General features: G+C 35.8%; 1 protein-coding gene across 4 annotated transcripts in view; it reads left to right on the plus strand.

Annotated features, from left to right (window-relative positions):
• Positions 1 to 25719, plus strand: part of EPHA6 (EPH receptor A6) — a gene marked incomplete at its 5' end in the record, with an annotated part of 867182 nt that overhangs the window by 555256 nt on the left and 286207 nt on the right. For 2 of the 4 annotated variants that reach the window (XM_081234488.1, XM_081234490.1), the window contains 2 exons: positions 15440 to 15487; positions 15876 to 16041. In XM_081234488.1, coding sequence (XP_081090614.1) covers positions 15440 to 15487; positions 15876 to 16041 — 214 coding nt within the window. The remainder of the gene's footprint in view (positions 1 to 15439; positions 15488 to 15875; positions 16042 to 25719) is intronic. The other 2 variants (XM_081234489.1, XM_081234491.1) reach the window with 1 other exon arrangement.

Consider the following 25719-nt stretch of genomic DNA (forward strand, 5'->3'; position numbering starts at 1 on the left):
CTTAGATCATTAACTGAAAATACTGAGTTATTTAGAGTATAATGGGATGCTTTTCAAGTCAAGATGATATCACTTACAAAGAAGGTTTAAAATCTCTCTTTTGAGGAGGTGGGACTGCATTCCTTGAAAAATTACGCTTTGTAGCTTCATACATCAATCTTTTTTTTTTAACATATTTATTGGAGTATAATTGCTTTACAATGGTGTGTTAGTTTCTGCTTTATAACAAAGTGAATCAGTTATACATATACATATGTCCCCATATCTCTTCCCTCTTGCGTCTCCCTCCCCGTCACCCTCCCTATCCCACCCCTCTAGGTGGTCACAAAACACGGAGCTGATCTCCCTGTGCTATGCAGCTGCTTCCCACTAGCTATCTATTTTACGTTTGGTAGTGTATATATGTCCATGCCACTCTCTCACTTTATTCCATGTTACCCTTCCCCCTCCTCGTATTCTCAAGTCCATTCTCTAGTAGGTCTGTGTCTTTATTCCTGTCTTGCCCCTAGGTACATCAATCTTAACAGATATCTTTGTTTCAGTTTTGAACAAAACAAGTATATCTGTTATCAGATCACAATTAATGGTATTTGGAATACCATTTATAGTTGAAGAAGTCAACATATGTGTAGTAATGTTTCCAAAGATGTTTAGTGTGGTTTTTTTCCTCTCAGTGGCATTTATTGATAACTTATCCTAATTTTATGATAAAAGTTGTTTTTTAACTAGCTTTTATATAGCTATTTTAGTACTTGACCTAAACTACTGACATCAGCAGTAATTTGTAAACTTTTCTAAAAAATATCTAAACTAAGTGTAATCCTCAAATATTCTTATAGTGATTATAATTTCCTTTTCATTTCTCCCTTTTTAGATAATTTTATTCATCCTCAATACTTCAGTAAATATGAATTTTTAAAATGTTTTGTTCTACATATGTTCCCTCCTTTTTCTATCTGTATGTTATTATTCTTATCACCAAATTTACACATGGTTTTAAAATTCTTGTAAGTTACCCAAAACCTTAAAAATGAATGATAAACTTAAAGTTGTTGTTTGTCTATAACATACTTTTAAGAAAATCATTAAGGAATTTTGGGATGGAGGCACTTTCTTTAGAGACAGGTATCAGAGACAGGTATCAAGCTTTAAACATTTAATTTCTACTTGAACACCATTATAAATATTTATGGAGTAATAGAGCATGAAAGAAAAATCTGTATCCCATCTGCAATAAGGTAGGTTACATGAAGACAGATGGGAAAGTTAAAACTGAATAAATATTAAAATATATATGTATTAAAAGATATTTCAGCACAAATCTTAGGTGTTTCAAGCGTATTGTTTTGCAAAGTATTTTTTGACAAGTAGAATCTTGGCTGTTCTCCACAATGTTCTGAAGAAAACAAGCCAGCTATAATGACATAATATTATTGCATTTTGATTATGGAAGTACCATAAGCCAACAAAACAATTTTTCTCATCTCTCATTTGAACTATCATTCATTTATGCACACTAATTTTAAATTGCTATAACAATATGTATAATTTAAAAGCTAAACATATAGAGCAATTAATTCATTAATTTATTTGTTCAGTATACTTGGCTAATGTATCATGATGTATCTTGTATCGTTGTAATTATGAGAGGTTGCAATATGCTAGAGACACTGCATTAAGCAGTGAGAATATAGAGGTTAACAGGCAAGCAAAACACTTATTAAATTTTTAGAAAGATCTCTCACAGCATCTGCAGAATTACCTCAAGGCATAGGTCTATCATTGCCCTAAGTTCAGTGCACCACCTATTGATAATAACTCCTAAAAGAAAGAAATAATGCTAAACACATTTGTTGGAGCCTGTAAAAGGGTTTTACGTGTTATTTGGCTTTTTATATTACAACAAGCCTGACCCTTTGAGATTGTATAATCTTCGCAGTTTTCATAGACAAACTGACTACCACTAGGACTCCTTTGGTCTCATTCTAGCACCAGTATTTTGTAAAGGTCACACTGGAATAATCTAGCCATTTTCCCTAAAACTAAATTTAACCACAATTTCAAGCAGTTAATTATCAACATGTAACTTATCTGTTCTCTGAAAATCAATTATGAATGCTTAATTCTAGAGCAATATACTGCTCCCATCAGGTGTACTTTGCTGCCATCTCCTACTATTGCTCAACATTTAATGTTCAAGGAGTGCATTTAATTTCATTTTAGGTGAAACAAGATACACATTGGAAGGAATATAAGAAAAAAAGTCATGAATGCATTTAAAAGTGATTTAGGGTTATCTCCTGTTTTGGATTACTGGGTGATTATAGTAAATTATAGCTGTGGTATACTAAATGATACTTCTCCAAAAGTGCAGTCGTTGTGTACTTAGAATATCTACTTCTACATTTTTCTTACTTACGCTTAATTTGTAATTTTGTCATCGCCAAATTTTACTTTTAAAAAAATTCAGAACACCTTACCCACTAACTTAGAACACCCTACCAACCAGTTTGTTAACCCCTTCTCTCCCCAAATTAGAAACTCCCTCTTGTGTACTTAAATGATTGTGAGAAAAGAAAGTAACGCTTTTGGCTACCAGCATCAAAACCCAACTCTGATGATTATTTAAGGATGTCAAAATGTAGAATCCAAGGCAGAGCAGAATGTTCTAGACTCAAGAAGGCAACAGTCAGAACAGCTGAGGTTATTCAACGTAATTCTCTTTCTGTATTTTTCATGATGGATTCAGTGTCATTGGAGAAGAAATCCATAATCATTTTCACTTGCTTTTATCTCCAGGGCAATCAGCTTTGTTGAGCACCAGCCCCATTTTCTCCTGATTGTGGGGCTAATTTAGATCTGGTCACAGGAGAATCAGTGTGAGCTGGAAGCCATCCCAATTTGTGCTCCTACATTGGAGCAGGAGTTCTAGTAGTCCAGTTCCCAATGATATGTGACCAGAGCTGCACCAGGTGTTAAATGATGGCTAGGTATTCCTTTGTGAATATCAATCAGTAGATATGTATTAAACACTAACTATGCATCCAGCATTCCTTTGCTTTTTTGTTTTGTTTTGTTTTTTGAAGCAACTATATATCACATTTTTGAGGAAATCGCTGTCTACACAGGCATATATATTGATATGCATTGAAATAACTAGAGGAAGGAGTCAGGTAGTATAAAATTATTCCTTCATTCTTTACATCATTCCTTGAAAATCATGCAACAAAATTAAAAACGTTTTAAAAAATCCCCCCATCTCACCCCAATATCTATTTATTTGAAAATTTAGAATATTATCTTAAATAACACATATTTAAGGGTAAAAGACTTAAATTATAAACTATTCTAAAATGAAAGACATTTTGATACATATATATCCAAACCTTAAAAAGATGAGGAAGAAGGAATGAATAAGTGTAAAATCAAAAATTAATGAAACTGAATCAAGAAAAGTATATTTGATTTAAAAAATCAAAATCCAGTGTTTTTGAAGACTGATAAACAAGCTTGACTAGAAGGAGGAAAACGTTATTTATGGAAGAGATTTTCAATAATAGGACAAGCCTAATTGTAAATTTACATCAATAAATGTACTATATAAATGTAATGGATAATTTTCTGTTGATTACCAAAACTGAATAAGAAGAATATCTGAATATAGGATGAAATAATTTTAAAAGATGGTCAAATATCTGTCCCTGAAATGGTCTTTCAATTAAGGTTTCAATGAACAGATAATTACCATGTTATATCAATTATTGCAGAACATTAAAAAATGAAAATTTTCATAATACATTCTCTTAAATATAGCTTAACCCAAATAGTATAACCAGATATTGATAATAAAAAAGGGTAAAAACAAGAAAACTCTAGGCCAAGATCATTTATAAAGAGAGGTATAAAAATTCTATTTGAAATACTATCAAACTGAATCCAAAATTGAAATAAAAATTTTAGAACTATATTATAACCAAGTATTAACAAGTAGGGTTTATTTTAGGAATGCAAAGATAGTTCTTCACAACTATATACTAAATTAAGGTGAACAACGTAGAATCACCTTGGCAAATGCAGATAAATTGTTTTATAACATTCAAAATCCATTTCACATTTTAAAAACAAAATACAAACAAAATTACAGTGTAAGAAAAAGGAAGAAAAGTTCTCACCTAGATATCTACTAAAAACCTAAATCAGACACAATTATATTTAACAGTTCCACACTAACAGCTAATCCATTCAAGAACAAAGAAAAATAAGATTCTTACTTTTACTGCTACTATGTAGTATTCTACAAAAGATCTTTGAATTACAGTTATGAATACAAGGGATTTTCTTTTTTATACAGCAAACTGTTATAGATTTACTCATACAGGTCTTGCATATTTCTTGTCAGATATTTAAGTATTATAAGGTTTCTATTGCTATGGTATATGGAATATTTTAAAATATAATTTTACTGGTCATTGCTAGTGTATAGGAAAGCAACTGATAATTGTATGTTGGCTAACTAACTGACTTATTAGTTCTAAATCTTTTCAGTTAATCCTCTACGAATTTCTAGGTAGACAGTCATAATTAACAGGGAGAAAATGATGGTTTATTATAGCTCAATCATTAGCGGAGACATTTTCACATATTAAAAAAAACTATTGTTTTTAAATTTCAGTAAAATAATTAGGAAGAACCTGTGTGTGTACCTTATGGTTTGCCTGGAGTAGAATAAGATTCTCTCTCTAAAAAGCTCTAAAAAAGGTATAGATTAACACTTCTTTGGGATGAATCAAAGCAACTGATACAAGAATGAAAATAGATGACTTTTTAGGACAATAAGCTCTTATATAAGTATGCCTATTTTATGGACATGCTATAACTTCAGTTCCTGGGCTCACACAGCTCATTCTGATGCTCTATTTTGCCAGTCCTACAACCGGAGTGCACTAGGAGTTCATGACTCAGAGATTGACTCATTCTAATTAAATTCAAAAGCAAACTGAGGAACAAAGCACAATGCCCATATATTGATTTTAGGGAAGCCTGTCCTTTCCAGGAACATATATATTTATTTCTACTTCTATAGCACTTGGGAATTCACATTAGTAATCAGGAGATTGCAGCATCAAAGTAAAAATATGAAAAATCTTAAGGAATCTTTCAGCCAGGGTATAAGTACCTGCGCCCAGGTAGGGCTCATTATTGTAATGACCTATAAAATAAAATACACCAAATTCATTGTCTCTCTTCTTTGGAAAGCAATTGTTAAACTCTGGTAGGATCTAGTACACAAGCTTTCCTTTTCCTAGGGTCATATGAAATAACTTCCTTTCATTCAAGTAAAATATTTTCAGGTTTGCTAATACCATTGTTTAAGCAACAGGATTCTTTGATAACCTTTCAAACTTTATGTTTCTAGGCTGTGCAGTTCTTGCTTTGTCAGGGAAAATATCTTTCTGCAGATAATCATGTTCTAAATGTGGTTGTAATTTGTTTAGTTTTGAGACGATTATTATGGAGACATCTCAACAGTCTTCTGTCATGAATTGTTTGATGAATGTGTGTTTGTGTGTGTGTGTGTGTGTATGTATGTGTGTGTGTGTTTGTATGTGTGACAGAGAGGCAGGGTAAGAAAGACAGACACAAAAATGGAAAGAGAAAAGAGACAAAAAATGACTTAGATGACCCCTAGCAGAGCTATTAACATCCACTATTTTCTTTTCTTAGGACTCTATAGCTTCAATCTCCTAGCCAGTAGAACAAGAGCTTTACCATTGGCTTAATTAGGACATTGCTAATTAAAAAATAATGATTGTGGTAGTAGAGTGCTAATTTTTAATAGCACTTTTACCTATTCCTGATGACTTAACCTTGGCATGACTTGAAAGGATAAAGGAAAATCCAACAATGCTTTTAGTCTGTCCTCTTAGTACTGTTCTGTGAATAAAGCCATGTAGAGTACCATCATACATAAAAAATTCTAGAAGAATCTCCTGGACCTTATCAAAAAAATTCTATTCTGAAGCCCCAAACACGAATATTTTATGTTCCTTGGAAGATTGGGTGAATTATAAGCCCCTTGGAATTTCCTGGAATCTGTCTATATGACATAATATCAGAATAGAAAAAAAAATAAAGGCAGAATGATTGGATGTGTTAACCTTAGTAGAAAATAACTTTATCTTTGAAATTTTCAATGTTGAAAATTGTTTCTACCACTGAGGAACTATTTATATAAAAGTATTCTAGTGCCATCAAATCACTACTCTCTGGTTCACAGTCTGTCTTAAATTTGAAGTTATTTCTAGTGATCAGATAATCAAGAACATAAAGTGTGAAAAAAATAACCTTGGCTCAAAGTCTAATTTATAAGCATTTTTGCCCTGCACATATCTGCCTAAATTGGATAGTGAAAACACAACTTTAACAGAAGCCACTGACTAGTTATGTGACGTGCTTTGGTAAGTTACTTATTCTTTCTGCACCAATTTCATCATATGCTAAGTGAGACTAAAAATATTACCAGTTCTTATTGCTTCACAAGATTATTATGAGTACTACATAAAGAATGTGTGTGAAAACACCTTGCAAATTGTAAAGTACTGCATAAATCATGGTTGTTATCTTATGATTGCTGATATATATTTAGATCTATATATCTGTACAAAAAAACTCTACAACATAATTTTTAATCACATATGTAATCCAATTAGTTTAAAATTTTTAAAAAATACAACAACGTGGTAACATCTTACAGAAAACCCCCTAGACCCAAAGACTTTAAGAGAAAGCAAACCAGCTAAAAGATGACCACTTTGTGGGTCTATTGCATCTAATTCCATAAGTGGGGCGGTAAACTCAAGAGATTAAGATGAGGCGTGAAGAGAATCAGTCACAGCAGAAGAGAGCGGACTTGTATTTATAACATACAAAAATTATAGAATATAATTGTTTAGGTAGAACTTTGGTGATTATGTAAGCCAGATCTACTATAGAGCCCTAAAACCATACCCATAGAGAGCATTCAGTGAATGTCGGTGCAATGAATGAATTTTCTGTATAAGCAAATCAAAGTCTTGAAGGTGACTTACCAAAGTACATAATAGAAGCAGAACCAAAATCGAGCCAAGACAGGAGAATTCTAATCCAGAATTCTTTACATGCTGCCTTCTGTTGATAACAGACCATGTTACCTCTGGTTGCAGAAAGATGCAGCCATAGTGACTGGACACCTGAGCCTATTTCTTTTAACTAAGTTAGTTTTCAGATTGAATGCTAAGAGAGTCCAGACTCTAGTAAGAACATCCCTGTTAGTGTTCATGAAGAGTTGCCATCTATAGAGATAAAACATAGAGTCAGTATTTTAAGCAAATGAAAGGTTCAATGTACCAATAAGATTAGACTCCCAGGAAAACCTAGATCCTCAGCAGCTGGGACAGGACAATTCCTGAGACTAAGCTGCAGGCTCTGCCCTTGAGAAGAGAACCTTAAATAAAAGTCTACATCTCTAGAGAGTAATACATGCATATTGTTTGACAGTGAATGCTCTGTGTTCACACTATAGTTCTGAACTATGTTCTTAGTATATGTGAATACAAATATATAAAATAGAAATTGTATATATGTTTATTTTAGGAAATGATATACATAACAGTACATTAAAGTGTATTGCTACTAAATGATTTGTCCCATGATTGATATTATTATTTATGCTTAGCCAAGGGGAAGTAGTGCAAAAACTGTTTCACGTTCAGCCAATGAGCATTAGTACAGAAGACTGCCAGTGCTCTCCCATCCACAGTCCAGTGTACTTTGCAACCCATGGGGTTATGCCTTTGGAGCTTCATTTTATGCCATTTATTTACTACCTGACAACCTGTTTTGACCCTTAAAAGTGTGAAATAATAATCCTGGATCTGCCACAAAGACTAAAAAAGTAGTGTATTTATGGAAATTAGTAAATATTCAGAACTGGTTGATAATATATCATGAAAATTTATGAAGTACAGTAGTGCAGTACTTAGAGTGAAATTTGTAGACTTAAATTGTATTTGAAAAGATGTACTGACAATTAGTGAGTTAAGCATGAAATGTAAAAAGTTAGAAGACAATATAATTAACACAAAAAAGAAGAAAGAAAATAATTTATAGTAAGAGCAGATATTAAATGAAATAGAAAACAAAGAAACAATAGAGAGATAAAGCCAAAAGTTGGTTCAAGCCTCTGGAAAGCTTGATCAAGAAAAAAAAGAAAGTACTAAAATGAATAATATTAAGAATGAGAAGATTTTATTATGGATTTAGCAAGGGTAAAAAACTTGTAAGATAGTTTTATGAACAATGGAATGTATTACCTAGGAACGTTGAAGACATAGGTATTATACAAGTAGCAATTCCATATGGTACAAACTCTAGAAAAACTCTCACACATACCCTATTCAAGCATGTTCAGAATTGAGCCCCCATGGATGAATAAAGAGATCTCGATGGCTCTGCAGCAAAGCACTGTCTCTATCTGGTGACAGCTACTTTGAATTGGAGTTGATGTGTCAGCAGAAAGGCAATTAGCCAAAGTTCTGGGACAGTAAGTGCCCTATGCTTTTCATGGGTAAGTGCTAACTTAGTTTCCCAAGAGCTTGGAAACACCAGGAGGAGGGGGGCTGATATGCACTAGAAGGAGGAACTCGCATGACTGTTCTCTGAGCTCTCTTTCTTGGCGTGCTCCGAGGAGGCAAGATGTGAGGCGAGGCAGCTGCCCCCGCACTGCTGTGTTGTAGGCTGAGGAACCATGTGAGCATACTTCCTACTTAATGATTTTTATTCCAGGGATATAGCTACAGATACACTTCTGTATAACAGCAGACATGCTAAAAGCTATTTGCAAAAGGAGTCCTTTGCTCCCTGTAACTTTACTGAGTAATAAATTACTATTTAGCTATGTTTTCGTGAAGCAGCAAAGACATAATGTGTTAATTATTATGGGGCAATTCTAAGTCAATTTTTCAATCTGTATCTCCTCTCTTTAAGGATAAAACTAAATTCTTTTTTCAGGATTTTAAAATTCTCTCAATCATAATTTCATACTGTGCAATGCTACTCAGAATACCCCAATACTCTAATGTTGCAGAAAATTCTGTGAGAGGTGGAATATTCTACTCTTCTATGTAAGAATGAATAATCCAAAAGTTTTTACAAGTTTCTACCAGAAACAGTATTATCTCTTCCAATAGAACACAGACTTTCTTTCTCCACAATATGGGTGTTAAACCCCCTAATTATAAAGGCTTTCATCTTAGAAAGCTTCTTCTTTAGGCCCTTAGCAGATAATTACTGCCACCAATGATTTTATATAATTTATTTTCTTGGATTTTATAACAGGCAGATATTTATTTATTTTCTAATCTGGAAAGGACCTAGGGATAAATATAAGTTACAATTTATCTGTTTTGTCTTTTTTATTTAAAATGTTGCTATTGTTAACTCATTTTTCTTTGTACTTTGTGTTTAATAAACAGTTGTATTTGGGGTATAGGTGACAAATTCAATTCCTCAGCTAGACAGAGAATAACCATGTAGCATATAAAGTTCTGACAAACAAGGCCATAAAGTTTTTTTTTATTTTTACAGCTTTATTGGAGTAAAATTGCTTTACAATGGTGTGTTAGTTTCTGTTTTATAACAAAGTGAATCAGTTATACATATACATATGTTCCCATGTCTCTTCCCTCTTGCGTCTCCCTCCCTCCCACCCTCCCTATCCCACCCCTCTAGGTGGTCACAAAGCACCTAGCTGATCTCTCTGTGCTATGCGGCTGCTTCCCACTAGCTATCTATTTTACTTTTGGTAGTGTATGTATGTCCATGACACTCTCTCACTTTCTGACAGCTTACCCTCCCCCCTCCCCATATCCTCAAGTCCATTCTCTAGTAGGTCTGTGTCTTTATTCCTGTCGTCGTGTCTCCATTGTCATTTTTTTCTAGGTAGTTTTTGATTTCCTCTTTGATTTCTTCAGTGATCACTTCGTTATTAAGTAGTGTATTGTTTAGCCTCCATGTGTTTGTATTTTTTACAGATCTTTTCCTGTAATGGATATCTAGTCTCATAGCGTTGTGGTCAGAAAAGATACTTGATACAATTTCAATTTTGTTAAATTTACCAAGGCTTGATTTGCTACCCAAGATATGATCTATCCTGGAGAATGTTACATGAGCACTTGAGAAAAATGTGTATTATGTTGTTTTTGGATGGAACGTCCTATAAATATCAACTAAGTCCATCTTGTTTAATGTATCATTTAAAGCTTGTGTTTCCTTATTTATTTTCATTTTGGATGATCTGTCCATTGGTGAAAGTGGGGTGTTAAAGTCCCCTACTATGAGTGTGTTACTGTTGATTTCCCCTTTTATGGCTGTTAGTATTTGCCTTATGTATTGAGGTGCTCCTATGTTGGGTGCATAAATATTTACAATTGTTATATCTTCTTCTTGGATCAATCCCTTGATCATTATGTAGTGTCTTTCTTTGTCTCTTATAATAGTCTTTATTTTAAAGTCCATTTTGTCTGACATGAGGATTGCTACTCCAGCTTTCTTTTGGTTTCCATTTTCATGGAATATCATTTTCCATCCCCTCACTTTCAGTCTGTATGTGTCTCTAGGTCTGAAGTGGGTCTCTTGTAGACAGCATATATATGAGTCTTGTTTTTGTATCCATTCAGCCAGTGTGTCTTTTCGTGGGAGCATTTAATCCATTTACATTTAAGGTAATCATCGATATGTATGTTCCTTTTCCCATTTTCTTAATTGTTTTGGGTTCGTTATTCTAGGTCTTTTCCTTCTCTTGTGTCTCTTGCCTAGAGAAGATCCTTTAGCATTTGCTGTGAAGCTGGTTTGGTGGTGCTGAACTCTCTCAGCTTTTGCTTGTCTGTAAAGGTTTTAATTTCTCCATCAAATCTGAATGAGATCCTTGCTGGGTAGAGTAATCTTGGTTGTAGGTTTTTCTCCTTCATCACTTTAAATATGTCCTGCCAGTCCCTTCTGGCTTGCCTAGTTTCTGCTGAAAGATCAGCTGTTAACCTAATGGGGATTCCCTTGTGTGTTATTTGTTGTTTTTCCCTTACTGCTTTTAATATGGTTTTTTTGTATTTAATTTTTGACAGTTTGATTAATATGTGTCTTGGCGTGTTTCTCCTTGGATTTATCCTGTATGGGACTCTCTGTGCTTCCTGGACTTGATTAACTATTTCCTTTCCCATATTAGGGAAGTTTTCAACTATAATCTCTTCAAATATTTTCTCAGTCCCTTTCTTTTTCTCTTCTTCTTCTGGAACCCCTATAATTCGAATGTTGGTGCGTTTAATGTTGTCCCAGAGGTCTCTAAGACTGTCCTCAGTTCTTTTCATTCTTTTTTCTTTATTCTGCTCTGCAGTAGTTATTTCCACTCTTTTATCTTCCAGGTCACTTATCTGTTCTTCTGCCTCAGTTATTCTGCTATTGATCCCTTCTAGAGTATTTTTAATTTCATGTATTGTGTTGTTCATCGTTGCTTGTTTCATCTTTAGTTCTTCTAGGTCCTTGTTAAATTTTTCTTACGTTTTCTCTATTCTATTTCCAAGATTTTGGATCATCTTTACTATCATTATTCTGAATTGTTTTTCAGGTAGACTGCCTATTTCCTCTTCATTTGTTAGGTCTGGTGGGTTTTTATCTTGCTCCTTCTCCTGCTGTGTGTTTTTCTGTCTTCTCATTTTGCTTATCTTACTGTGTTTGGGGTCTCCTTTTTTGCAGGCTGCAGGTTGGTAGTTCCCGTTGTTTTTGGTGTCTGTCCCCAGTGGCTAAAGTTGGTTCAGTGGGTTTTGTAGGCTTCCTGGTGGAGGGGACTAGTGCCTGTGTTCTGGTGGATGAGGCTGGATCTTGTCTTTCTGGTGGGCAGGTCCACGTCTGTTGGTGTGTTTTGGGGTGTTTGTGGACTTACTATGATTTTAGGCAGCCTCTCTGCTAATGGGTGGGGTTGTGTTCCTGTCTTGCTAGTTGTTTCGCATAGGGTGTGCAGCACTGTAGCTTGCTGGTTGTTGAGTGAAGCTGGGTGCTGGTGTTGAGATGGAGATCTCTGGGAGATTTTCGCCACTTGATATCATGTGGAGCTGGGAGGCCTCTTGGGGACCAGTGTCCTGAAGTTGGCTCTCCCACCTCAGAGGCACAGAACTGACTGCTGGTTGCAGCACCAAGAGCCTTTCATCCACATGGCTCAGAATAAAAGGGAGAAAAAGTAGAAAGAAAGAGGATAAAAGAAATTAAAATAAAGTAAGGTAAAATACAATAAAGTTATTAAAATAAAAAAATAATTATTAAGGAAACAATTTTTTTAAAAAGTAAAACAAACAAAAACAGACGGATAGAACCCTAGGACAAATGGTGAAAGCAAAGCTATACAGACAAAATCTCACACAGAAGCACACACATACACACTCACAAAAAGAGGAAAAGGAAAAAATAATAAATCTTGCACTCAAAGTCCACCTCAATTTGGGATGATTCGTTGTCTATTCAGGTATTTCACAGATGCAGGATACATCAAGTTGGTTGTGGAGATTTAATCTGCTGCTCTTGAGGCTGCTGGGAGAGATTTCCCTTTGTCTTCTTTGTTCGCACAGCTCCCGGGTTCAACTTTGGATTTGGCCCCACCTGTGCGTGTAGGGCGCCGGAGGGCGTCTATTCTTCGCTCAGACAGGACGGGGTTAAAGGAGCCGCTGATTCGGGGGCTCTGCCTCACTCAGGCCGGGGGGAGGGAGGGGTACGGTTGCGGAGCGAGCCTGCGTCGGCAGAGTCCGGCGTGACGTTGCACGAGCCTGAGGCGCGCCGTGTGTTCTCGCGGGGAAGTTGTCCCTGGATCACGGGACCCTGGTAGTGGCGGGCTGCACAGGCTCTGCGGAAGGGAGGTGTGGAGTGTGACCTGTGCTCGCACACAGGCTTCTTGGTGGCGGCAGCAGCAGCCATGGCGTCTCACGCTCGTCTCTGGGGTCCGCGCTGATAGCCGCGACTCGCGCCAGTCTCTGGAGCTCCTTTAGGCAGCACTCTTAATCCCCTCTCCTCACGCACCAGGAAGCAAAGAGGGAAGAAAAAGTCTCTTGCCTCTTCGGCAGGTCCAGACTTTTTCCCGGTCTTCCTCCCGGCTAGCCGTGGTGCACTAACCCCTTCAGGCTGTGTTCACTCCGCCAACCACAGTCCTCTCCCTGCGCTCCGACCGAAGCCCGAGCCTCAGCTCCCAGCCCCGTCCGTCCCGGCCGGTGAGCAGACAAGCCTCTCGGGCTGGTGAGTGCCGGTCGGCACCGATCCTCTGTGCGGGAATCTCTCCGCTTTGCCCTCCGCACCCCTGTTGCTGCGCTCTCCTCCATGGCTCCGAAGCTTCCCCCCTCCGCCACCCCCATCTCCGCCAGTGAAGGGGCTTCCTAGTGTGTGGAAACCTTTCATCCTTCACGGCTCCCTCCCACTGGTGCAGGTCCCGTCCCTATTCTTTTGTCTGTTTTTTTTCTTTTTTTCTTTTGCCCTACCCAGGTACGTGGGGAGTTTCTTGCCTTTTGGGAGGTCTGAGGTCTTCTGCCAGCTTTCAGTAGGTGTTCTGTAGGAGTTTTTCCACATGTAGATGTATTTCTGGTGTATCTGTGGGGAGGAAGGTGATATCCGCATCTCACTCTATCGCCATCTTCCCCCTCTCAAGGCCATAAAGTTTTAAAATTATCTTTAAGGATTTTTTTTCTCAAAAGTCGCTTAAGGAAAATGATTTTCATAGTTCTAAATCTTATAGGATCACCAGCCAATAAATGCAGTTTGATACATTCTGCATGTATGTAGTTTACTTCGTTTGCCTGGAAGGTCTCCTGAACAACAGATATTTTCCGGCAAAGGCTAAATGAAATCTTGATGGGAATATTATAGATCGAATTTAAACATCAAATGAGTGACTTAATTAATGATCTTGAAAGTCACTTCCATCTCTGAGAGTCTGTATCTTTAGATATTTTGTCATGAGAATAGTGGAGAATTAACTCAAGGGCCTGGTAGCCTAATTTGACCTATGAATTTAGAAGAGCTGTTCATACAGAAATATTTTTTTCAGATACCGTACTGGAACACCATTATAAAGTTACTGAACAATAACACTATACAAAAACAGTATTGACTTTAATGTGTTCCCACTACTAGCATATTGTGGACAATCTCTTAAAGGCACAAGTAAATTGTTCTGAGGTGGTGGACAAGACAGCCCACTTAAAAGACTCTGAATGACGAGGGCATTCAGTCAGTTGTGGTTCCTGTTAGTGAGAAGAGGTAGTTTGGCAGTTAACCACGGGTGACTGGGAACCAAGCCTCCAATCCTGCTGATTTCTGAGGTGTGCTGTCTTTCATACTGTGCTGTGTCTTTGATGCTCCCTCACAGGCGGACCATTTTAAAATCTACCTCACGGGGAGGGGGAAGAGTAAGCTGGGAAGAAGTGAGAGAGCGGCATGGACATATATACACTACCAAATGTTAAAATAGATAGCTAGGGGGAAGCAGCCGCATAGCACAGGGAGATCAGCTCGGTGCTTTGTGACCACCTAGAGTGGTGGGATAGGGAGGGTGGGAGGGAGACACAAGAGGGAAGAAATATGGGGATATATGTATATGCATAGCTGATTCACTTTGTTATAAAGCAGAAACTAACACACCATTGTAAAGCAATTATACTCCAATAAAGATGTTAAAAAACAAATAAATAAACAATAAAAATAAAAACAGCGAACTGGACAAAGGCTTCATGGTGCGACACAAGCCCAGGGTCTTCTGGCTGCATTAAATGAGGGCAAGAAGTCAACACAGTTGAAACATATACTCCCAGAGGGTTCTTTGAAAATAAGAAATATGTGCTTTTTTTTTTTTGTATTTAAGAAAAAATTTATTGGAGTGTAGTTGATTTACAATGTGTGTTAGTTTCAGGTGTACAGCAAAGTGACTCAGTTATATATATATTCATTCTTTTCTGGTTTTTTTTCTCATAAAGGTTATCACAGAATATTGAGTAGAGTTCCCTGTGCTGTATAGTAGGTCCTTGTTAGTTATCTATCATATGTAGTAGTGCATGTATGTTAATCCCAAACTCCTGATTTATCCCTCTCCCCTGCCCCACGTTTAACCTTTGGTAACCATAAATTTGTTTTCGATTAAAAAAATCTACTTCACAATCATTATGTATCTCGTACATCTTTACAAAGTAAACTGTGGTATTTTGCAGAGGAGTCAACTCTCCCTCAAAGGAAAATGTTCATCATTTTATGTCTTAAGTTGCTTCAACTTCAGTGTTACTACTGGGGAATCACTGAGTTTCAGAACAATGCATTGATTCAGGATAAAAGATCGCAAACTTTAAAAAAACAATTAATTTATTTTTCCTTTCACCCACAGGTCTACCCACGGATAGCGCCGGCATTTTGGCACTACCTGCGGGTAGAAGTGAGTAGCGGGTACTTGAATTCTCCCACCCTTGCTCCTTGCTTGCTGCTGGCGCGGTCTGATCTGATGTGCCCATTTTATTCAAGATTCAGCTGCCATTCTGTGTAAAATGTGCTCTGCACGCCACCACCATTCCTTAGAGTCAGGTCAGAAATCCAAATCACCAAAAATACAAGATCATCTTCTTTCTTAATAAGTTTCCAAATCAAGACCATATCATATGCATTATAACTGATGAAAAACGAAGCACTAAATTATGGAAAACCATGCTTGCACCAGTTCTTAATCAGTATTTTTGAGAGAGAATTCCTCAGCTTGACTTTACAGTGTCTCGAGGTAAAGGAAAATAACCCTGCTTCACTCCCCTTCTCTTCTCTTCTGTCTCCAGGACCACGAGCAGCAGCTCTCCTACTCCTCCACGAAGTCCAAGGCCCCCAGTGCCATCATCACAGGTCTCAAGCCAGCCACCAAGTACATTTTTCATATCCGAGTGAGGACTGCAACAGGGTACAGTGGATACAGTCAGAAGTTTGAGTTTGAAACAGGAGATGAAAGTAAGTTTCACACAAAGATATAAAATAAGATGTTAATTTAGTGTGGTTCTAATGTGACCTGATAATTGAAAATCTGATGTCCCAAAATTTGAATAGTCTCATCATGCAGGATTCTGTTCATGTAAATACTCATACAGTCGTTTCAGTTAATGCTTTGGTGCTATCGTTAAATATTTTCATGAAATGTCTTGCTCTACCACAGTTGTAATGTGGCCTAAATCTGTCTCTTTATGCAGAATTCATCACTCAGGCCACAACACAGAGAGTCTCACTGGGTGGTGTTAGCCTAATTGTCCGCCAGTCTTGGCATCATAATGGGATACTAATGAATACTTGGAAGAGAGTAAAGCCATGAGCAAATGATTTTAGCAGTTAGTTCAAAATTATGCAGCTTTGGCTTGTTATATTAGATCAATAAAAACAGTGGTCAGGAGACAAACTCCCCTGAAATGCACATTATAAGTTTAAATATTAGATGCATGGGCTTGATTAGAAACTCAAATTAATTTCATAGCGTCAACATATTGAAAACCAAAATGGGAGATGAGGGGAGTGAGGCGTTCCAAAATCATGTGACATAACATTAAATGGCATGTTCATTCTAAACCCAGTTCTACCACTGAATTATTTTTTCAATTTTAGAAATCCATCACATTGCCATCTTTGTAAGGATGATATAGGTGGCTTTTGCTATGTACTTTAATGGAAAAATATCTAAATACCTAATTATAATAAAATTCTGTTCCCATCACTGTTAAAATGCCTGTATTTGCATAAGAATTCAAGAATAGCAACTTTATTGTAAAAATTATTTATGAATAACAATAATAATGTCTACCATTTATTGAGCCTGTTCTCATAGGTGCCATAAATGATGTGCAGTATTTTACATGTGTTGTCCCTTTTAAAGGTTTCAACATCCAATGAGACCAGTATTATTTTCCTAATTTTACTTATGAGAAATCAGAAGCCTAGGGAAATTGAGCAACTTGTCAGATTCATGCAGCTGGTAAGAAAGCTAAGCTAAAATTTGAAACTAAGGGCTATCTTCTTCCAAGGCCAGTACTCTACCATCCTGCCAAGTCCTTCCATTGGAATTATAAAATGCTAACGGTAGGACCACTGATTAAGCCACAATTCCCCCAGTTTATCACTCCCTGAAAGTGAAGCTATGTGAGTTTCTAACTATATGACAGAAGGAGTGTTTTGTTGTTGTTTTTAGGTTAATGAACAACATTGATCATAAGAACTTTTTCGTTACAACTATATCTAACTAAAAAGTGGAAAAGCACTGACATATTTAATTAAGAAGGAATACAGCTTAAGGAGGGAAAGTAAACAAATGAATAAAAAGAATACTTATAACCTGGATGTTTAATATCTGTGATAGTCATTTGTAATCCCACTGAGGACTATTGACTTTTCAAGCTAGAGATGAAATTATTGGGAGTGTAGTTATCACAAAACTCCATAATCAAAAGCAATATTCAAAAAATGTCCCTGCTATGTCCTATTGACTGCTTTCTTCCCTGCCCACATGTCAAGACTTAATCTAGGTGCAAAGCCAAGGACACAATTCAAGGAAAGTTTGGTCCAGGGAAGAGTCACATCATTGTCTTATCCAGGGTGTGTTTATTGTGTCTTATTTCACAGATGAAGAAATTCACCTAACTTTTTAAAAGTATGACATTTTTGAGTATTATATCATCAAGTCAGAAATGTACTCTCAAACTCATAGGTCTAAATCTAGATAATTCATTTATGTTTGTCTGGGACTTTTAGACAAAGCAATCTAGTCTAATAAGAAAATGTAAGTTCTGATCTAAATTTTAAAATTTGTATTTGGTTTTAACTCTAAATTTCAACTTATTGTACTTTCAGTACTAGAATTCTTTCAGATGTTATGTAAAAGATAAGTACTTTGAAACTCCTTAGCAGAAAGGTCCCATACTTACCATGACCCAGTATAATATTGATTCATTCAATGAAAAATATATAAGACAGTTAACATGTGCCATACTCTGCGTGAGTCTCTGGGGATAAAAAAGTAATAAGACCTGCAACCTCTGCCTTCGCATAATTTATAGTCTAGATTTGTGGGAGGAAAATGAAAGTTTCAATTAAAAAATACAAGGTTGAATGACATGTACTACCAGACAGATATGCAAAGAGTGCTACGAGAGCGTAGAGAAGCTGCCCTAATTCAGCATGAATAGATCATGAAGGTCTGGAGGATGAGACGCAGTGGCTCATTCTTTAAAGAAGGGTGATAAAGGAATAGCAAAAGCACTGAGACCTGAAACAGCATGAAAAATTTAAAGAAAAGCCAACTATTTGGTGTGACTACAGTGAGGAGACATGAAAAATTAAATGGTGGGAGCTAAAAGCAGAGAACTATACAGGGGCCAAGAACAAGACGAAGTTGCTCTTTGGGCCATGTCAAGCTTATTGGACTTTATGAAGAGATTGAAGATTCATGGGAGGATTTTAATTAGGGAGTAACATGACCAGTAACATGTGCAGGACTGTCTGTTGAGCAGTTTACACAAATTATCTTTTTAATTCTGCTAAGATTATAACTCTTTTTAGAAACGTAAGTAGCTTTACCAAAATCTGATAACCAATGAGTGGAGGTGCAGGATTAGAACCCTAGAAGCACCTGACAGCAGCAGCAGACAGCAAACACCATATTCTGAATTACTGATTTATAAATGTCATGAAAGTGACTTTTATAACACCGCTGAAGAGACAACAGCGTTTGAGAAGAGTCTGAAAAATATGTTTGTGTAAACCTGGAGTTTGGGTGCATAGAGCGGCTCCCAAGTCAATTTACAGCCTGAGGAAAAATCATTTAAAGGATCATTTTTTATCTGGTTAGTTTTAAATTGCATTTTCAAAGCATGCTGTTTATATCCAGAAGAGAATTTCAATGAATAATGTCATAGTAGGATATGTGTAGGTTTACTATAAATTCAGGAATATAATGATATGAATCCAAACTGACAGCATCAGTCTTTTTCTCTACATACCCTCCTAGCGCAGCTTTAAATTTTTATAGCTTTTGTTTTTCAAGTACTGTCTGAACTATTGTAATGTCAACTTTCTTATTAAAGTCTCTCTTCTGTATTATTTAATTAACTGACTTTATAATGCATAGAGATGGGGTGTGAAGTGGGGAGGTGAAATTAGGTACTCTCTCATTTGATGGTCTGGTTCAAATTTTTTAAAACAAGCAAAACAAAGTAGTTTACAATGTCATTCCCTTTAACCGTACCTATTTTACTTTGTTCAACTTTTAGTTTGCTAACAACCAATGAGACAATAATATAAAATATGAAACAATTCTTCTTCAAAATTATAATGTTCTTAACTGATTACTTGTACTCTACAAACATAGTAGCTTCATTTATTTTTTAACATCTTTACTAGAGTATAATTGCTTTACAATGTTGTGTTAGTTGCTGCTGTATAACAAAGTGAATCAGCTATATATATGCACATATCCCCATATCCCCTCCCTCTTGCGCAGCTCTCCCACCCTCCCTAGCCCACCCCTCTAGGTCATCACAAAGCACCGAGCTGATCTCCCTGTGCTATGCAGCTCCTTCCCACTAGCTATCTATTTTACATTTGGTAGTGTATATATGTCAGTGCTACTCTCTCGTCCCAGCTTACCCTCCTCCCTCCCCGGTCCTCAAGTCCATTCTCTAGTAGGTCTGCGTCTTTATTCCTGTCCTGCCCCTAGGTTCATCAGAACCATTTATTTTTAGATTCCACATATATGTGTTAGCACACAGTATTTGTTTTTCTCTTTCTGACTTACTTCACTCTGTAAGATGAAGTAAGATGGACACTAGGTCCATCCACCTCACTACAAATAACTCAATTTTGTTTCTTTTTATGGTTGAGTAATATTCCATTGTAAATATGTGCCACATCTTCTTTATCCATTCATCTGTCAATGGACATTCAGGTTGGTTCCATGTCCCGGCTATTGTAAATATAGCTGCAATGAACATTGTGGTACATGATTCTTTTTGAATTATGGTTTTCTCAGGGTATATGCCCAGTAGTGGGATTGCTGGGTCATATGGTAGTGCTATTTTTAGTTTTTTAAGGAACCTCCATACTGTTCTCCATAGTGGCTGTATCAGTTTACATTCCAACCAACAGTGCAAGAGGGTTCTCTTTTCCACACCCTCTCCAGCATTTATTGTTTCTAGAATTTTTGATGATGGCCATTCTGACTGGTGTGAGGTGATACCTCACTGTGGTTTTGATTTGCATTTCTCTAATGATTAGTGATGTTGAGCATCCTTTCAGGTGTTTGTGGGCAATCTGTATGTCTTCTTTGGAGAACTGTCTAGTTCTTCCGCCCATTTTTGGATTGGGTTGTTTGGTTTTTTTTGATATTGAGCTGCATGCGCTGCTTGTATATTTTGGAGATTAATCCTTTGTCCATTGCTTCATTTGCAAATATTTTCTCCAGTTCTGAGGAGCTATCACCGTGACTCCTCTTGCTCTGTTTTTAGACCAGAGGTTGGATTTTTTTCCAGAGTCAGAATGTGCTAGTGGAAACCGGCCAGCAAGTTTAAAGAGTACTAACTATGACTGTTAGCACTATAAAAAGAGCCTACTTGAACTATAGCTATTGGGATCCTCTTTTCCTAAGTCTATAGAACAACCTCATTCCCTATGTTATATAGGAAGAGAGAGAGAGAACAAGGGAGAGAGAATTGACTGATAGGTCTATAGATAAGTAGGTAGAAAGTCACTCATATATAGTCACAAAACACTTTCTTTTTGTGTTTCAATACGGACGTTTCATATGTCTGCTAATCTCTCTTAGGACTAATAGTGTATAGCTAAGTATTATGTTCACTAACAGCATTTATTGAACTGCTGTTGTGTACAGGTCTTTTGATTAGGTACTGTAATCGATCCCCCCATCTTTTTGGAATAGAGTTAAAATTACAATAAACTACAGAATCAGTAGTAAGAAAGTAAGAACACATAAATATTCCATGTGGATCTTCTCGAAAGATAGGTGAACAATAGATAGGTGTTAGTCAGAAGCTCTCAAGTATAAGAATTTTCTCAAAATTAATATAAACTCCATATTATGCCCCAAAGTATCAAACACACCCACACGCACGCACACACACTGGCGTGCGTGCACACATACACACTGTCAAGTACAGGCCTTTTTGGCTTATATGAATGAAACAACAGAAAATTTTATCTGCCTCATATTTGTTTTTATTTCTGAGCTTATTTTCTGGAGAAAATGTGCTTCTTTTCAATGAAGAAAAAGATGAGAATTAAAATTGAAAAGTTATCTATATAACCAATAATGTTATCCATATCCTTACAAATTGCTTGAAAAACCATATTTGATTCAATTTTAACAATCATCTGTTAAAATTACACGTACATTGTTAAAAAGAAATAATTTAATGATAAGGCAGTCAAACATTTGTTTTCATTTAAAACACAACCAAGATTTATCTAATATTCAAATGTAATTTACAGAAACAAAAAAATACTTTCATGGGTTCATTTTTTAAACCAAAATAAAATATATCCTGCTAGATTGCAGTCAACTTAAACATTTTACTTATATACTGTAAAACAGTTTGTGAAGCTATCAAAAGGTAGGAGAATCCATAGCTTAAAGCCAATTTTTGAAAGAAAACTGGAATTTTACACGTAATTTATCTCTTCCATTGCCTTAATGGTTATCCAAATGATCCAGGAGAGTTAATACACAGCCAACATATAAGCAATGCATTCCTTTTCCCTGAAAAGATTAATTACACCTTAAATTTTAATAATATGTAAATTTAGGATTTTACCTGTAAGCTACATGAAGCACTTCTGTAGCACCAAAGCCACATCTGTCAGCATTTTACCCAAAGTAGTAATGATGGACTAGATTTATATCACTTAAATAACCACATAAAAGTCATTATGATCAACATTAACTAACCAAAGTATAAATTACTGAATCATGGCAAGTGTTTCAAATTAGAATCTTATGCCACATCTTACACATTTATACAAAAAGTGTTATGTTGATAAAAATGAATAAATTTAATCGCTTAGTTATTTCAAAAACACCCATAAAATTTAGCTGTTTTTAGTATGGTTTCATATTTAAGCAATTTGATTAGTTTTAACAATTTATGTATGGAAATGATCCTGAAAATTAAGGTGCAAGATCGTGTCTCTAATTTCTTCTTCCTTAGTCTATTTTTCATGCCCTCATTTGACTAATTTTTCTATACTCAACTTTCTACACTTAAAAGCTCCAAATCGTTGGGTATTTTCTACTGAATAAAATGTGAGCTTCTCAACAAATATTCAAGTCTTCCTCCAGTCTAATCCAAATTGACATCGTTTCTGTTCTATTTCCCTCTAGTTAACATATACCCTGGGAAAATGTATAAATGCTCATGCACGAAATTTTCTGAATCTTCGTCTTATCTAAGTTGTGTCTGTGACTTCCAACTGGCATATTCAGAAACCTATCACATTACAAATGGTCAGTCCGGCTCACATGCTACACCTTCTGAAGTGTTTTTGATCAATCCAGTGAGAAGTAATCACTCTTTCCTCAGACTTTCTGTAATATTTTATTGTGTGAGGGCTTACTTCTTTACTAAGTTGCTAGCACTTTGAGGTCAAAAACTGTCACCTGTGTATCTTTGTGTCTCATAAAATGTCTTATACATAGTTTCCAGTACACATTTAATTAAATAAATGAAGAATGTGTAATTTCAAAATATAGAAGAATAGCATATTGCCTACCTGTCGAAAAAGAAAGAATCAAATATTTTTTTTGCCACAGGTAAGCAATATTGCTTGCTATATTTTGGGTAACAAGCTGTAACTTATTTGAGTCATGTAGAAACATGATATATGCAATTTTAATTACAAATTAATTGTTAATTCTAAAATTTGGGGGTATTTGAGGTAGAGTAAAATAACTTTTTTGTTGTTAAATAGATATCCCTCCTTACACACCTTTTTAAAAAAAAATCTCTATTATGTTTGATCCAGTCTATTGGTTGAAACCCAATCTGTACTGCTTTAATTACCAAGGATGAAATTAGCTACATCATTATTAACAGCAGCCAGAAACTTGGGGATGATTATTAATGGTGAAGCATGAAGCAGAAAGAGGGCCAGCTGACCCTGGTGGAGTAATAAAAAAGTTAATTAATCAAGGAGGCAGATTTCATATTTATGAGTCTACCCAGAGGAGGATGAATTCCAGTATATCAGACTTTAATTTGAAATAATCTTCAATCAATAGCACACTTTCAGTGTTGGCAGCCATAGCTGTCTAAACAGAAACATCAGTAGGAAAGAAAAATTTTCTAGCAGTTAGGTTGTCTGAATATAAATTGGCCTACCTTATGACACAATGAAGACCTCTTGTAAGACTTTTTGCTGAAGCTAGCTGGATGCTTATTCAGCATGTCATAAAGGAAATCCCTGCTTTGGTTAGGAGGTTGTGATAGAAATTTAATGTAACTTCTAACATTGATATTTTATAAAAACAGATAATATTTAGTGAGTTCTAATTATGCTTCAAACACTATTTAATTCTTTATGGCTACTAATATACTTACAACCTTTGAAGGGGGTGCTATTATCATGCCTATTTTATGGATTAGAAAACAAACACAAAGATGTTTAGTAACTTACCAGGTCCTCACAGCTAGTAAGTGTTAAAATAGGGGTATTGTGGCATTAGACTCTTTTCATGCTTGGAACCAGGACTGAGTTCCCTTTCTACTCATTCAGTGTTTTCACTTTTCTTATTCAGGTTGGTCATTACTTCTAATTTTCTACATGATTATTTCTTATTCTTACCTCCAATACTCCACTCTTCCTTAACTAATTATATTCCTCCTTAGAATAAAATGTGTTTGATTTTCAGAAAACTGTAATTATTTACAAACCACCATGCATCAAGTTCAGAGGGTTATCTGTGTTTTAATGTAGATTTATGGATTAATGCACACATGGTACACCTGGTATGCCATTCTAAAGGGGCAAAATAATGCAGTTAGTCTGATTACCTTAAATGAGCTGGGACTTGATGAAAAGTAACTATTTGCATAGAAAATGGAAGTCTCCTTTTAAGAAGCCTGCATTGACAAAAATATTTTGCGTCAGTTTTGCACGGATCCAAAAAAGATTTTAAATGATGGGAACCGGGCTTATGCACCATAGGACAGATTGAAGGCCTTAATATGAAAAATATTGAAGATTATAACTTTGCCAAATGGGCTGGAAAGAAAATCATTCACTATTAACAGGTACTTAGAAGTTGTAAAATGTGTATATCAATGTGCAGTGTTACAATTTGGATCATATTAAAAAGGGAACTAACAAACAGCAATGGATCTATTTCTTAAAACAGAATATAGTTTTATTTTAAGCCAATAACCTGCAGCAACATACAGAAAAATATGATTTCTTTGGGATATAAGCCATCATCCCTTGACTAGAATTTTTTTTTTGAGATCGGGAGCCATTTCTTATTCATTTTTTACTTCATGTATTGCTTTGCATGTGTCTGACAAATAGAAAAAATAAACAAAGATAAATAATATATGTTCTCTGTCTTCAAGAAGCTCACCACTAACCTCACTAGAGGCTCTTGTAACAGAGTTCCTTATTTATGTCATTCCCAAAGTCTAATTTTAATTTGACTTGATTTGAGATGAGATGGATTGTTTCTATCAGCCATCATATAAATCGCCTGAATTTTTCTGTCAAGCTATTTGACTTTTCAACCTTGAATTCTTTAACAGAGCAAAAAATGTTCTTAAGACATTTTAAATTGCTCCAAATTTAGTGAAAAATATATTCTCTATGTAATACTTGAAGATTTAGAGCCATTCTTTAGACTACACAAATCAGCTGTATTGACTTCTATTGTAAAGTGGTTTTTTAGTGTCATATTTTCGTTGTTAGAAAAGCATAAAGGGCAAAGCAAAGATAAACCTAATCTCTTAATATAACCATATGGAACCTATCTGGAACTGCTCGTATGTTTCTTAATTATGGTTGACCTCTCACCCTCATCTGTTGCATGATCATTTACTATTCTCAGGACAGGGTTGGGAGTATTGTGATGTTCAGTCATTGCTTCTAGAACGCGTTAGGGTAGTTCCAGCTAGCTGTAGGGTGATGCCCAGTGGCAATACATAGATGTGGTTCATACAGGCAAAGGGTAGAAACACATGATGCTGGGATGAAAGTGTCCTTTAGAAGCCATGGACTGCAAGGATGACACAGCACAGGGCCTTGGTTCCTTTCATAGCTTTATTTCCTATTTCCTGATTGAATTCTATCCACCTGGTAGTCCATCGTTTCCAGAGCTGAAAAAATTTGAGAGTGGAATGAAAGAGTTGTCAAAATGTCCAAGTCAGGTGAAAAGTACTTTATGGAAAGTACATAAATACTAAATACTATCTGCCGATGTCAAAACATAAAGATATAACATAGTTTGAATTGTACTTACCACGGTACCAGTATACAGTAAAAATAATTTTAAATTATCTAACGTAACATCTTTTAAATGTGTATTAACCCAATGCAAGGCATCTATCTGCTTTTGCCTTTATCTCACTGTGAAGTCCCAATACTGAATGGACAGAT

Source organism: Mesoplodon bidens (genome assembly GCF_964165515.1).
Source record: "Mesoplodon bidens genome assembly, chromosome: 5".
In the NCBI taxonomy this organism is placed as follows: domain Eukaryota; kingdom Metazoa; phylum Chordata; class Mammalia; order Artiodactyla; family Ziphiidae; genus Mesoplodon; species Mesoplodon bidens.